General features: G+C 34.0%; 1 protein-coding gene across 5 annotated transcripts in view; it reads right to left on the reverse strand.

The window, feature by feature from the left end:
- Positions 1-15,554, reverse strand: part of Tbc1d5 (TBC1 domain family member 5) — a 501,737-nt gene that overhangs the window by 82,955 nt on the left and 403,228 nt on the right. For all 5 annotated transcript variants that reach the window (XM_077796237.1, XM_077796238.1, XM_077796235.1 and 2 more), the window contains one exon: positions 7,911-7,996. In XM_077796237.1, the coding sequence (XP_077652363.1) occupies positions 7,911-7,996 (86 nt within the window). The remainder of the gene's footprint in view (positions 1-7,910; positions 7,997-15,554) is intronic.

Here is a 15,554-nt window from a genome sequence, read left to right on the forward strand (position 1 = left end):
AAGTTGGTCTCTAGGAGCATGCCTTCAAAAGGTATATTTTTTCCCAGCTCCTTCCTTTTTCTCTCTGTGCTTCCTGGCTTCCATGAGGCAAACAGCTTTGTTCCACCATGTCCTCTCTGCCATGATGTTCTGCCTCACCTCAGGCCCCAAAACAATAGAGCCAAGTGACCATGAACTGAAATCACTGAGACTATGATCCAAAATAAATCTCTCCTTTAAATTGATTTTATCTGGTAGTTTGTCACAGGGATGGAAAACTGACTAATTACTCTAAAGGAATTAACTACTGATATGTGCAATAAAGGAATTAACTACGGATATGTACAAAAACATTATGCAGAGTGAGGAAAATAAAAAGCAGGCACCAAAGAGTAGCTCCTGTATGGTTCCATTTAAGTGAAGCTCAAGAATAGGCAAAACTAACATATAATGATAGAAATCAGAAAGTAGCTGCCTTAGGATGAAGGATTGGAATTGTCTATAAATGGATATGAAGTAATTTTGCAGCCAAAAAAGAGAGATTCATTTCAGATGTATTATTTTGGATGGTAGTTACATAGGTATATATAAATATCAATGCTCATTAGACTGAATGTTTAAGATCTGTATATTATGTGCAAGTTATACCTATTTTTTTAAGAAAAAAGATCTATTTACCCTAGACTAGACATGAGATAATTTTAGAATTTACCTAAATTGATTAAGAATTAACAATTCTCTTTGCTATAATATTGAAGAGCATTTCAGTATAGATGTGCTTATATGTAGCACAAATGCTTAGATATTTGAACATAAAAATATCACAAAATAATATAGTCATCTGTGTCCCCTAAAATTCTGATTAGTCCATTAATTACTAATACTGAAAACCATGGACTCCAATGCTTTGTGAACATTAGCATATTATTTTTTAATCATAAATTAGCAATAGAATTTCTTTGAAAAATGCAGTCATTATGGAAGTATAATAAAGCCTAATTTAAAAATTTTGATGACTGCAGAAAATGGAAATTGTACTGCAGAATATTATAATACCTTTGAGGATTCAAGAGAGTATTTATTTATCTAGTTGTTAAGTAAAAATATCTATTTACTCCAACACAGTGTGAGGTACTAAGCTAAACACAGGGAATATGAAGGAAATGTATGGGGCAAAATAAATGTCCATTCCAGATGTATGATTTGGATGGTAATTATTACACAAACATATGCAAATATCAAAAAATCAGATTGAATATTTAAGATCTATATTTTAAGGACCAGACCCTGATATCAAATATGTTCAGACTTACACAAGTCACACTGTCAGGCATATGAGTTGCTCTATAATTGAAGCTCAAAAGCACTCATTCATTTTTTCCAGATGCTTGAATTATTTTTTCTGTGCCAAGTACTAGAAAAATACTAGTAAAAAAAGGTGGTCCCTGCTCTCCTGGAGCTCCTATTCTATTATAAGACTACAAGGACTGGAAGAATCTTCACGCTTCCTGGGAACTTGCCGGTTTTCAGGACATTCTGATAAGGCAGGACCAGGGAGGCACATTCATGAGTGTAGTCAGATCCTGATACCTAGCACAGATGGGACAATTAAGAGCCTCTAGGTATTGCTGGGGTAAGAATAGATGCTATCACTCCAAAGAGACAAGGATTCTAGCTGAGGGATTTAGGACATCCTGTCTCTGGAACCTGGCTTCCTCTTAGATCTCATTTTGTAGAAGATATTCCTGCTGAAATTAGAATTGACAGGGGGCAGAGGAATGCTGGGTAGGTTAGCATAAGGAGTGCTATTGCTGATCTGGTGTGTTAAGAGATAAGGGGGCCAAGATTAGTTTCTTACATCTCTAAGGCCTAATTTACTCAAATGAAACACCTAATTTTTGTGATAGGCAATTGCTCAGGTAAGTTAAAAGACCTATAGTTATACTACCTGTATAATACTAGTGACAGGTGCTCTTCAGCCACTACTGATAGCTACTGTTTATTTCATCAAGTGTACATAGAATAAAAAAGTTAGAGTTTGAAAATCTGTGTCATTTTCAAAAGAGAAAATCCATGAGTGTTTGGAATAAGGAAGATGCTATTCTACTAAATGCAGGAGAATGCAGTCTTTAAAAAATATAAAATTCTGTTCAGTGACCACTCAATTGGGCATTTTAGTAGTCACAGATTCTTAAGGAAATTAGATGGGTCTTTCTGAAGACTGGTCACAATTTCAGTGTACTTTTTTATAGCAGTAATTTATGGTTATTTAAGGACAAAACTAGAACAAGATTTGAGTGTTAAATTGTCATTCTGAGCTCAAAAGTTGAATGAATATGAAAATGTCAATTCCCATTTTAAAAAAGAAATATGCAAGTCAGTGAAATCAGAGCACAGTGAATATTATCCACACACGTAATGGAAAATGTATCACTAAAATACCTAGGCACATGCTTTTAAAGGCTTAATTATAGCAATCCATGGTAAAGCAGAGAAATCAGGCTTCTTGATTTTTAGAGATATTCTTATCCATGAAATCACATGTCATCTTTGCATCCATGTTCCTTATTTGGATATGCAACACAAATAGATGTCCATTGCCATAGATGTAGCAGGTATCAGATCCAGCTCTCCAGGTGTCGCTGGTAACTGGTAAAAACAACTTAGGCCTTAAATAGTTAAAAAGGAACTTTACCAAAGGTTGCACAGTGGTAATGGTTTTTCATTCAGATAAAGGAGTAAACCACGGCAAGCAAGGGGATAATATGGTAATTATAAGGCCTATATATAAAGCTGGAAGAAATGTTTGGCAAGATGATCAAATCTGCCTCTATCTATACTCTCTTGACTGGTGACTAATGGGACACATGCACTTTCACCAGTGCAGGTTCACTGATTTTCAATGAAAGGTGAAAATGGCACTCTACTGTCATTTATTTTTAATTTCTTTTACTAATTATGAGTTTGAACCACCTTTTAAACATTTGCTGAGTGCAATTCTTTCACTGAATGTCTGCTATACTCAGTATAGTCAACAAACATGGAGTTTATATCTAGTGCAAAAACCAAAAATTTCCCAACAGCAATAAAAAGTTTAAAACCACTTAAGAAATGAGTATTTCTATGCAAAACAAAAAATGCAAATAGTAACAAAGTGAAACCAAGGGACACACAGTGAAGGGGTCTAGTGTTGTAGGCAAAATAGAATGAGCCTCTCAGAAGAGATGGAATTTGAATAGGGAATCCACTGCGCCATGTGGATTCTTGGATATGAAAAAGCATGTATAAAGCTTCTGATGCCCGGCCACATTTGCCCAGAGAACAACTGAAGAGAGTGGTGGTAGCAAATGAGGTTGGAGAGAGAGCAGGAAGCTACAGCAGCAAAGGTCTGTCTTGCAGGCCCTCATAAAGGCTTTTTTTTGGGGATTTTTTCCTCAGTGTTTTGGGAAGTCATAAAAGGGCCCTGAGCAGTGGAGTGGTACAATCTCATTTACCTCAATTTGGCTGTAGGGTCTATAAGAGGAAGCAGCAAACTAGCAAGGAGACTAGAAGTGAGATGAGCAATGATATGATGACTCTGGAGTAACAGTGCAAAGAGAGAAAAATAATTTTTCAGGATTTATTATGAAGCAGATCTGCTGATGGATTTGATGTGTGATGTTGGAGAAAAAGGAGTCAAGGACAATTCTAAGGCAAGTGGGTGGTGCTATTTACTGTGACAGGAAACACTGAGGGAATAACAGGTTTATGGGTGTGAGGGTAAAATCAAGAGTTCACTCTAGAAAGTATTAAAGTAATATAAAGTATTAAGTAAATTAGATGGATCTTTCTGAAGACTGGTCACAATTTCAGTGTAATTTTTTATAGCAGCAATTTATGGTTATTTAAGGACAAAACTAGAACAAGATTTGAGTGTTAAATTATCATTCTGAGCTCAAAAGCTTGGGACATCCAAGAGAAACAAGTAGTGGGCTATGTGAGTCTTGAGTTGAAAGGGAAGGGTTAAACTGAAGACATAAATTAAGGAGCCTTCAGTCACAAGTAGAATATAAAGTCAGGAACTGGGGTAAGGTCCTCTAGGGAATGAGTATAGGTAGAGAGAAAAAGAGGCCTGGGGCAGGAGGTCCTCTACCTATTTAGAGGAACAGAAGGAGGATCCAATAAAGCACAGCATGAGATGGAAGGGAAACTAATGCAGGACCTTGTGTTTGTTACTGAATTGTGTATATTTTTCTTATATTCATGATTTTATACTTTGTCAGTTACAACCACTACAAATATTTTCCATTTTTCATCTGGTTCAGATTATTTTTCATGTATTTAAAAATATTTGTTGTATAGTAAAATCCCCCAGTCATTTCCTTTATAATTTCCCTTATTACTATTAAGGTTAAAAAGTCTCCAAGTAACTGTCAGTGAAAGTACTGTATTCTTTTTAGATATACTTGATAGTGTATTTTGACACATTATACATATATGGAGTATAATTTTCCATTCTTGTGGTTGTACATGATGTGGAGTTACACTGGTCAAATATTCTTATACAAAAATAGAAAAGTTATGTCCAATTCATTCTACTGTCTTTCCTATTCCCATCCTCTCCATTCTCTTCATTCTCCTTTGTCTAATCCAATAAAGTTCTATTCTTACCCCACTTCTTATTTTATGTTAGCATCTGTATATCAGTGAGAACAAAACATTCAGCCTTTGGTTTTTTGGGATTGGCTTATTTCATTTAGCATGATAGTTTCCAGTTCTATCCATTTACTGGCAAATGCCATAATTTCATTCTACTTTATGGCTGAGTAATATTCTACTGTGTATATATACATTTTCTTTATCCATTATCTGTTGAAGGGCACCTAGGTTGGTTCCATAGCTTAGATACTTCGAATTGAGTTGCTATAAACATTGATGTGGCTGCGATACTGTAGTATGCTGATTTTGAGTCCTCTGGGTATATGCTGAGGAGTGGAATAACTGGGTCAAATGGTGGCTCCATTTCAGGTTTTTTGAGGAATCTCCATACTGCTTTCCAGAGTGGTTGCACCAATTTGCAGTCTCACCAGCAATGTATGAGTGTAACTTTTCCCCATATCCTCCACAATATTTATTGTTACTTGTATTCTTGATAACTGCCATTCTGACTAGAATGAGATTAAATATTGGCAGAGTTTTAATTTGCATTTCTCTAACTGCTAAAGATGTTGTACATTTTTCATATATTTGTTGACTAATTTTATTTTTTCTTCAATGAAATGCCTGTTCAGTTCCTTTGAGGCACTTGTATTTTATTTCTAAGTTGGCTTGAGTGCACTTTGGGATTTATTTTGGTTTGTGGTAAAAATCGACAACTTTTCAAAGATTAGCCAGTTTTGAGAAATTAGTTTTAATTAGGTATATATGATAGCAGAATGCATTTTGATTCATTGTATACAACCTCAGCACAACTTTTCATTTCTCTAGTTGTACACAATAGTGTCACACCATATGTGCAATCATACATGTACCTAGTGTAATAATGTCCATCTCATTCCACCATCTTTCCTGCCCCCCAAGCCCCACCTCTCCCTCCCCTTTGCCCAAAGTTCATCCATTCCCTGCCTCCCCACCCCCAATGGGTCAGCATCCACTTATCAGAGAGAACCACTTGGCCTTTTTTTTGAGGGGGGGATTGGCTTACTTTGCTTAGCATGATACTCTCCAACTCCATCCATTTTCCTGCAAATGCCATAATTTTATTCTCTTTAAATGCTGAGTAATACCTAGGCCAAAGTTAGGCCCAGGACTATTCCCCAACCAGCAGATAGATTTGCCAGTTTTCCCATCTATTAACTCTATTTTTTTGCTCACTGATCTGTGATGTCTTCTACTTCACAAATTAATTTCATTTGTCTCAATTTCAATTTTAAGCTTCAAAATTACAAAAGATATGATGAAAAACCTTTCTCCCAACCATCAAATGAACTTTATACAAATAACGTGGTAATGAGAAAATGTGCTTACTTGGAAATATATAAAAAAAGAAACAACATTTTGTGAAAGAAAAATGCAGGGAGAGCAGGCTAAACAGAAGAAAATAAAACCAAGAAGTGAGGGAAAGGAAAGGTATAGTCCATTTCCTCTAGGAGAAAAAGATGTTAAAATTAAAAAAAAAAATACATCCAGTAAGTATTTGCTCAGTGTATTCCCTCTACTAGGCACTGCTAGAAGCACAAATGAATTACGTAACTTCTGCTAGTGATGAATGCTATGAAGAAAATAAAACTGGGCAATAGGATAGTGAATAGGAGAGAAGACAGGCAGGGAGGTCAGGATAGTAGTGGCCTCTTTGAGAAGATATTTGGATATAGCTCTACTTCGGAAGAGGCATGAGAAGATGGGGGTGAAAGAACAGTTCTAGCAAGAGGCAAGAGTTAAGTGCAAAGGTCCCGAAAAAGCGCAAAAAACAGAGGGTCAATAAGGCTGTGGCACAGGAAAGAAGAAAAGGGAAACTAGGAGATAATGTAGGAAGACTGGGAAGGGCCACCTGAAGACTGGATCATTAATGGCAATAGGAAACCTTTGGAGGGGTTCACCTGGAGGTGTGACATGATCTACTGTAAACAGAGATTCCTTTGTTCAGTGCAAATTAATTTGGCAGAGAGTGGTCAAGAAGGGACTCCAGCCAGGAAGATCTCACATAAGAAAAGAACCTAAAATACATTTTCTTTTAAATATATGAAAGGTAAATGTTTGACATAATGGAGGGAAAATACAAGAGAACAGACTGTAAGATTCCTGAAGGTATGGACTTGTGTCTGATTTGTTTATAGGCATCTCCAATGCCTAAAATGATCAAAATCTGGCACTCGATAAAAATTTGCTGTATTAAATGAGCAAATTACTACAGGAAACAGTTTTTTTTTTATTTGTGAAACAAGACTCAAATGAAATAAACAGAAGAGAGCTTCAGAGAAGTCTCATGGGTTGTGAAGTGTGTCAAAATATGGGACAGATTTCAATCAAGGCTGGGTAATTTTATATTAAAATTACACTGCTTTTATTGTTACAATAATATTTAGCCACTCTGTTGTAAACGTCTCGCCCTTGAACTATGAGTTCTTATGAGGCAGGTATTTCAACCCTCCACATAGCAGAACACATTGTGCATACACACCCCATAAATGTAAACTTAGACTGCTGGTCTACTGAAGAAAAGCTAGCAAACACAGAAAATGTTTAAGGAAGAAAATTCGGACAACTTGACAGCATTTATCATTACTAACATTTTAGTCATTCAGAGTAAACTTCAAAATTATCTTCTAATTTGAAATGGTTCTGGTTTGACAAGTTAACTCTTGAGACATCTGAGTAGAGTATTATGAAAGAACAAAACTGTTCATCAACCCTTTATGCCAATGTAAATTTCTTTAAAAAGTAGGATTTTAATGTTTTTTATTCCTACAGTGACCCTTAAAATTTCTATGTATGCAATCACAAATGCACATACAAGATGCATTTATAAGCTTATTGGGTAGTTCTAAAGACAGTTGGGAAACCCAATTTTAATTTTGTTACTGAAATAATTTAAAAATATATTATACAACAGCTTCTTTTCAATCAACAGCAAGAATCTAGAAAGAGATTATACCAAGTAGGCACAATTTATTCAGGTTTATTAGTGTTCAAAAAACGAAGTTGCCTAACTTCAAATTGTAAAAAGTACTCTTATATTTATTTAATTTTTCATCTTACTACTGTCACAAAAACACCATTTTCTTATGCCTGAAATAAGCTTACATAATTTATTTAACAAAGAATCATTATGCACATTAACCACTGATATGCTAAAGTCTGGAAAATAAATTTCTGCAAATGTGTAAAATTTCCTGATGACATCTGAGATTATGTTTGTAATTTTTAGCTGTCATCAGGAGAAAGAGACTTACCGGCTTTTGTTCATAAGGTCTGCTCCCCGTGCTTTGTAATAATCTAGATTGGGATGGAATTGATAAGTCACTGGTCTTGGATTTTTCTAAAAGGGGAAAAAAAGCAATAAATTAAAATGTATAATGCTATTTAAATTATTCATTAACATGTAAAAGGACAGAAATGATCATTTTTACATTCCTTAAGAAAAATACATATAATAATGAAGTTTAATAATTAGTGTGCTTGAGTTTTGCTTTTATTGTTTAATTAAGTTCTTCCATAACTCCTCTTATTCCTGATTAAAACTGACATTTTTTGACATATTTTTATTTTTGCCTGTCTTATAGTTCAAATAGATTTACTTCTTCCATTTATTTTCAATGATTTTGATCATTTTCAAATATGACTTTTATTATGACATAAAATGATATAAAAACTGAGAAACTATGAGAAGTAACGCAAGTACAAACTATGTTTAAAAGTCTTGAGAATGCTCATTGTGGAGGAAGAGCAAAAAAATCATTAGTTTTTGTTGGCCAGAATGCTAAGTATGTCCACTAGATGGCACACTGAGTCCTTCTTCATCCAGAATAAATAAGTTATTTCAAAACTCAAGGATTCTTTTAAAGATGGCAATTTCTATGTCATCTCTTCTTATTTTTGAGTTTAATAAGTGCCTAAAATATGCCAGGTACTGGAAATAATAAAAAGACAAAAATAAAATGACTGATGCAAATTGACCAATGCACATTTTAAAAGCAGCAAGAATAGTGCCCTGTCTGGCATTTAATATTATTTATAACACCATAGAAATGTCCTTGAATCATTAGGTTGGGTGTGCCTATTTAAATGTGTTGCTATTGCTTAATTGTGTTAATTATTTAAATGTACCAAGCCCCTTACAGGTAAATAAAAATTAAATATGTCTACTTTACAAAAACAACATATTTACAGCATAATTTAAACAAATACTATCATCTCTAAAATATAAAATCACATACAGTTTCCTTAAATTTTTTTAAAAACTTAGAAAAAAGTGTTCTAATGTTTACCTGAATATATAATTCAAGTAGTAATTGGGTATTTGAACCACAGCATAATCTGTCTTTGAGAGATCTATCTAGACACAGAAAGGCTGTATTTTATATTCATTGAAATTACTGATATACTTAGATATTAATCCTTGGAGACATAATCCAAAAGCACTGATATACTTGTATGTAGGCATGGGGAAAAGAGGGGGATGTAATTGCTAAGGTTAAATAGTTTGAAATTCATCAAGCTAACAAGCTGCATCTTAATGGCCATGATGGACCTTTTCTTTTTCTGCTGAAAAGAGAATATTTACACAGCTCAACCCTTTCATATCTCTTCCATGCCAGCCCTAATCATCTGACAAAAACGACAATCCCTTGATTTAGCTCCAGCTACTACTCCACTGGTTTGGTATTCAACACAGTTCTATGATAATCAAATCTGAATTGCCTTGATGAAGATAACTGATGCTTCCATGACTACCATACTATTAAGTCTAACAGTGCAACTTCTCTCTAAGAATTTCATAGGTTTCCTCATGGTAGCTGATGACAACCTGGACCCAAGTATAATGTGAAAATAAAACAGAGGTTAAAGCTCCTGGCAGACTGACAGTACATTCATGATTTATTTTAAAAATTAACTTATGAGGACTATCACTCATGACTAATTCTGCTCTTTATTCTCAGTACCTAGAAACACATTTTATTTTTACTAATCTCAAAAGCTTTTGTTCTCTAATGTCCAACAAACTAGTAAAGAATTATGCTACTTTTTGCAAGAAAATAATGAAAGAAGGGATCGCATGGAGTAGTTCTTTTGAAAACATCTTTATGAAGAAATAACATGCAATTCAAGACAGGATGTGCTGATCCACCTAAGCACTTAAAGCCATTATTAGGAAAAATGATTTAACTTGAACATATGTATAAAGCTCAAGTATTGCTTTCACTGAGACCTATTTAAATTCCTAGGAGACTACTGGTAGCAAAGGGAGAGAGGTAAAGCACCACTGTACTGGAAACAACAACAAAAAGAATCAAAAGATGATGCTGAAAACAGCATATGAAATATGAAGAAAATGTTATATCTAAAACATAAAAATACATATAGATAATCTAGACAAGCACTATTTAACAGAAATATTATGTATGTTAAAAATGCAAACTTCATCTGTAATTTAAATTTTTTTAGCAACCACACTAAAAAAAGAAAAAGGGAACAGATGAAATTGAATGCAGCATTAGTTATATAATAAACTTTATCATTTTAACATGTAATCACTATAAAATTTATTAATGTGATACTTTACATTCTTTTGTTTGTACAAGGCTTTGAAATCTAACGTGTATTTTACACTTACAGCGGATCTCAATTTGGACTATACACACACTTCAAATATCGAAAGCCACATGTGGCTTGTGGCTACTGTATTGGTCAGCACAGAGCTAAATGCTGAAGTATCAATAAACCATGCACAGCTGTAAAAGTCAACACATGGACATGAACAATGAATAGGGTGTGAATACTTTAAACATTGAGATTCATCACTGATGGTTCTTCAGATTACCTACAATTTTTTAAAATTGATGGCTATCTTTTATGAATAAGGTTTTAAAAAGTCCAGAAATTTTGGAATACTTTCTTATATGAACAAAAAATTAAAACTAATAAGTTCAAATAATTGTTAAGAATATTTGTATAAATGTACACATGTAGGTAAATGGATAGACAAATGGGAATGTGCACCAAAATGAAAATATTTCCTTAGGGCAATGAGATTACATGAACAAAGTTTTACCTTTAAAGTCCTATGGGCAACAACATTTCAGTATTTTAAGTTCAAACTCATTTTGTTATGGTAGTGTAAAATATTCAAGTGCTAATTCACACTAAGAATAACTAACTACAGGATGCTGTAAGAAGTACAATTAACTACAAGATTGTACATAACAATATTCCTTGTTCTGAGACTGTTTATATATATATATATATATATATATATATATATATATATGTAAAGAGATCTTAACTTTTTTATTTTAAAGGATTTTCTCAAAATTTTATAGACATTTAAGGTTTCTTCTAATTTTTAAATATCTGAAAATTTCCTCTAAAATATATGAGTCACTAGAGTTCTACATACAAAAAATTGTATAAGTTAGGAAGACCAGATCCCACAGGTGTAGTAATTTCTCATTGTGCAGAACACATTCACATATCTTTAATATCATGTCTTTGTAAACCCATTTCCACATAATCAGAATTTCTGACCAAAATAAGCACTTCTAAACTAATGTACTTTTTTTTCCCCAATGCATGTTTTTAAAGAATGTTTTTGTTTTGGTAAATTTTCCTTTGGAAGAAAGATGACAAAATGGTAATGGTTAGCTTACTGGGTTTGTATTGGTCTAAGAAGAATAGCAATTATATGATACAACATGGGAAGTCTATACTATCATACATACAATTGCAAAAATCATAACTTCAGACCCCACTGAAGGTTACTGTGTCTTTCCTAGACCAAACATGATAGGCTTGAGACAGGTCTTCTACATAGACTTCATCTAGTAACTTCCCAAATAATCATTCAACTCTTTTCCATTAAAGTTGTTACAAGTTACAAGCTTTCTCTTTGGTATTTTATTTTTTTAGTAGTATTTGTGGTACTGGGGATTGAACCTAGAGCTTCAAACATGCTGAGCAAACACTCTACCACTGAGTTAAATCTTCAGCCCTTTTTAAAAATATTGTTTTTGAGAAAGGGCCTTACTAAGTTGCTGAGGCTGGCTTGGAACTTGTGGTCTTCCTGCCTCAGCCACCTGAGTATCTGGGAGCATGGAAGTTAGCCATCAATCTTGGCTTCTCTCCAGCATTTTATTTTATGACAATAAAAGAAGAATGCTGCAAAACCCCACTCCTGGCATAAACAGGCTGGATCTTGGAGAGGCATCTTAAAGTCCTGTGGGCAACAACATTTCAATATTTTAAGTTCAAACTCACTTTGTTATAGTATTGTAAAAATATTCAAGTGTTAATTCATACTAAGAAAAACTAACTACAGGATGCTGTAAGAAGTAAAATTAACTACAAGATTGTCCAAAACAATATTCCTTGTTCTGAGACTGGTGAAATCAAACTTACCCAAAAGGTCATTACAAACAGTTCTTCCTAGCTTGAACCCCCGACTCCTGTATCTCATTTGAAGATAATCTCCATTTAAATCAACACACAGAAGAAAGGACTCTGAAATACTCATCCTTCTTTGAACAGCACAGGACTGTTCAAAGACTTGGCTATTTATGCATACATGTGGAACTAAAAAGAGGAGAGGAAAAGCAATTCCAGTGATAGTGATTTTCATGTATTAATGGACTAGTAGGAGATGATGTCATATGAATGTTATATATTGAAAACAACAGCACTAATGTAGACATAACAATGCTCATCTGCTCTAGAGGGACAGGGTGCCTGGTGCAAAGGATCAGGAGACTCCTGTTCCACCTATTATCAGCTGAGTGACTGTGAGGAGTTAATTACATTCTTAGGTCTAGTTTTATCATCTGCAAAACTGTACCAAGGATTAAATGACAGAATAAGAACGAAGAGCACAGCACAGTGTCAGGCACTTGATAAAACCACATGAAAAAGAAGGTATAATCATACTGATATCAGTGAGCACTGACAAACAGACCTCGACTTGAGAGCAGATTTAAATTTGACAACCTAAAATCCAGGACACTAAAAGGGTAGAGAAAGTGATGTTTTACACTTCTGATAATTGTAAATTTGCCAAATATTATATCTATATTTTCAAAACAAAAACACACACTTAGGAAAACATATCACGCACACTGGATCTCATATATGGGGAGAAAGGCTGTCACATTTCTCTGAATTAGGAGCACATACATTTACAAATTTTTAAAAATGTATACAATCATACCATGCTAATAATGCAATATTTGCCAGCTTATGAGATTATAATAATCAGGGATTTCCTGAAATATGCCCAAATTATCATTTTATAATTTATTGGACATTAATTTTACTTTGAATTAAACTGACAAAGTTCTTTGAGTACTTAAAAGACTATTTTTAGTTGCAGTATAATGTGTTTAGCACGAAGAAAATATCTGACAAATAAATTACTTAGTTTTCTTTCCTCTAATATCTTGCTATCAGTCCTTAACTTTTATAGCATGCCAGATGAGAAAGGGGAAATAATAATGCTCAAAAAGGAGAAACAGCACTGTAAAAATATGTCGAATATTTCTCTTTGATGAAAAATGAGGCCCTTATTTTAGTAAATATGTTATTGCCTCTAAGCTGGGGGAAAAGCAACCGTCATTAGAAAAACGAATTGCTCAGCTGTTTATAAGCAAAAAGCTCTGGGGGAATTTCTTAGGACCCGAAAGGCAAAGCATTACAGGGTTATGCAAACATATGTTGCAGGTGTTTTAGGGGAGACAGGTGGGCAAACCTCAGCCATGGAAGAGGAGTTAGTTTAATACGCTGTAACTGAAATGAGATAACCCAAATGCGTCCAAGTGCAGAGATGCCATGGCATGAGTGAACTAGAGCTGGAGAGAAAAACTCTCCCTAAAATAATTATCTTGTTAGTGCCAAGCAAACAGAATTTTCCTCTTCTTATAGTTTTATAGGAAACAAACACTGCCAATTACTTAAAAAAATAAAAAAACTAAAGGTATTTTAAACCTGGAACAAAGAACAGCCTGAAATAGTGATAATTATCCAAAAAAGATAAGGATGAAGTATTGTTGCCTTTATTTAAACAAATATTCCTAAGGAGACAGTTTGTTATAATATCTCCTCTTTGGTTCACTAGGCAACATTAGATTTATCATAATTCTCCTAAAGCCTAAGATATTTCTATATTAAAATGCTAATTTTGTCTTTTCTTTTGCCTGTAATTAAAGCTGGAGAAATTGGTGGTCTGATATTCATTGATTGCTAGAGGGTTCACAAAGGTCTCCCCATTTCTGTCTCTTATTGACACACACTGCCCTCTTCATTAAATATAGATACAGTGACACAGTGCATCAAAAAGGCAGACATTAAAACAAAATCCTACAGGCTCACAAAATTCTTCTGATTAAAACACACACACACATACACACACCCCAATAAGTGGTACTGTTTGGATATTACTATCAAATCCAGACTTTGTATCTTATTTTCTTCTTTGTTATTTATCCAAGAGTTGGTTTTCTTATATTACTTGTGATAGAGGACAATATTCAGTTTACATAAAATGTACATTGGTATAATAGTTACATATAATAACATTGGGCCATAAGTCACTATTTTCTTTTTAAACCTGTACTATGAGTTAATTTTAAATACTTAGTATAAAATCAGCATCCGATTTAGAAAACCAAAATCTGTAATATCTTTAAACAGTGTTACAAAATCCAAAAGATGTGAATATAACGTACTCACCAAGTTAATAAAGATTCTTTATCAAAACAAAAAAAAAAGAATATAAATCTTTGTAATTTGATTGTAAAGTAGAATATTATTTTAGTACCAGGATTGAAATCATCTCTGGCATAAACTAATAATTCCTATGTATTTTGATAGAAAATATACATTATGTTATGAATACCAAGTGTTAAAATCTTAGAGCAATTGGCAGAAAAATTTAGGTAATTCTCATCTATGTATCTATATAGATTAAAACTTCAAAAAAGAAAATTTAGAAGTTAAAAAAAAAAGGAAGCAAAAACATGGTTAATTGGGTAAAGACACAGACAAAACCTCTGAACCAATGCCAGCCTCATTTTACATACTGAATAAGCCCAATTCCCTAAAGTGACATCCCCATCTATACCCTGGCAAGCCGAGATCTCAGATGGCAGAGAAGCGTTTTAAACCACCTGTGCGTTATGCTCGACTCTAGCTTCACACAATAAATAGACACCAAAAGAGAAATAAAAATTTTTCCTTTTTCTAATATATTTACATTTTTGAATTTAGCATGCAGAAAGATGCCAGAGTAATACACTCCACCACCCCCACTTTGCTATTTTTATATATGGAAAGTAGGAGCTTAGGTCTACAATATTTCTTTGTTACTAATACTAGGCCTCAAAACATTCCTTTTAGGTAGTTGGTTAGCTCTTTCAGTAGTGCTCAACTCTACCTTTTTATTTCCTTCACTGCCATCAACGCAGCAGGCAGGGGCTTACCACAATGGTTTAAAGAAATTTGTAAACCCATTTATGTGTACTTAAGAGTTGTTCTCAATCATCTTTATTTCTTTATTCTCCAACCTTCATTATTCAAAGTCAAAAGGAAATATTCCTAAATATCATGGTTTGAGAAACTGACTTAAGGAATTAAAGTCCTTTATGTGGTGCTAAGGATCAAATCCAGTTTGAAGAGGACCCTGTGGAGAGGAGTGGGTACATGGTGATGCACAGCAATTAGAGCAGTGACACAGACCCTTGCATCCAGCCAATAGATACAACATCATACCCTCCAAGCAGTCAGCCTCTGGGCTGGCAACTGAGAACTGGCTTGGTAGATGGTCCATAGCATCTAGGGAGTGGTTCCTGTGACCCAATATCTCTGGAGGGAAACCAAAGTCAAAGAGTGATGGA

Source organism: Urocitellus parryii, chromosome 3 (genome assembly GCF_045843805.1).
Source record: "Urocitellus parryii isolate mUroPar1 chromosome 3, mUroPar1.hap1, whole genome shotgun sequence".
NCBI classification, from domain to species: Eukaryota; Metazoa; Chordata; class Mammalia; order Rodentia; family Sciuridae; genus Urocitellus; species Urocitellus parryii.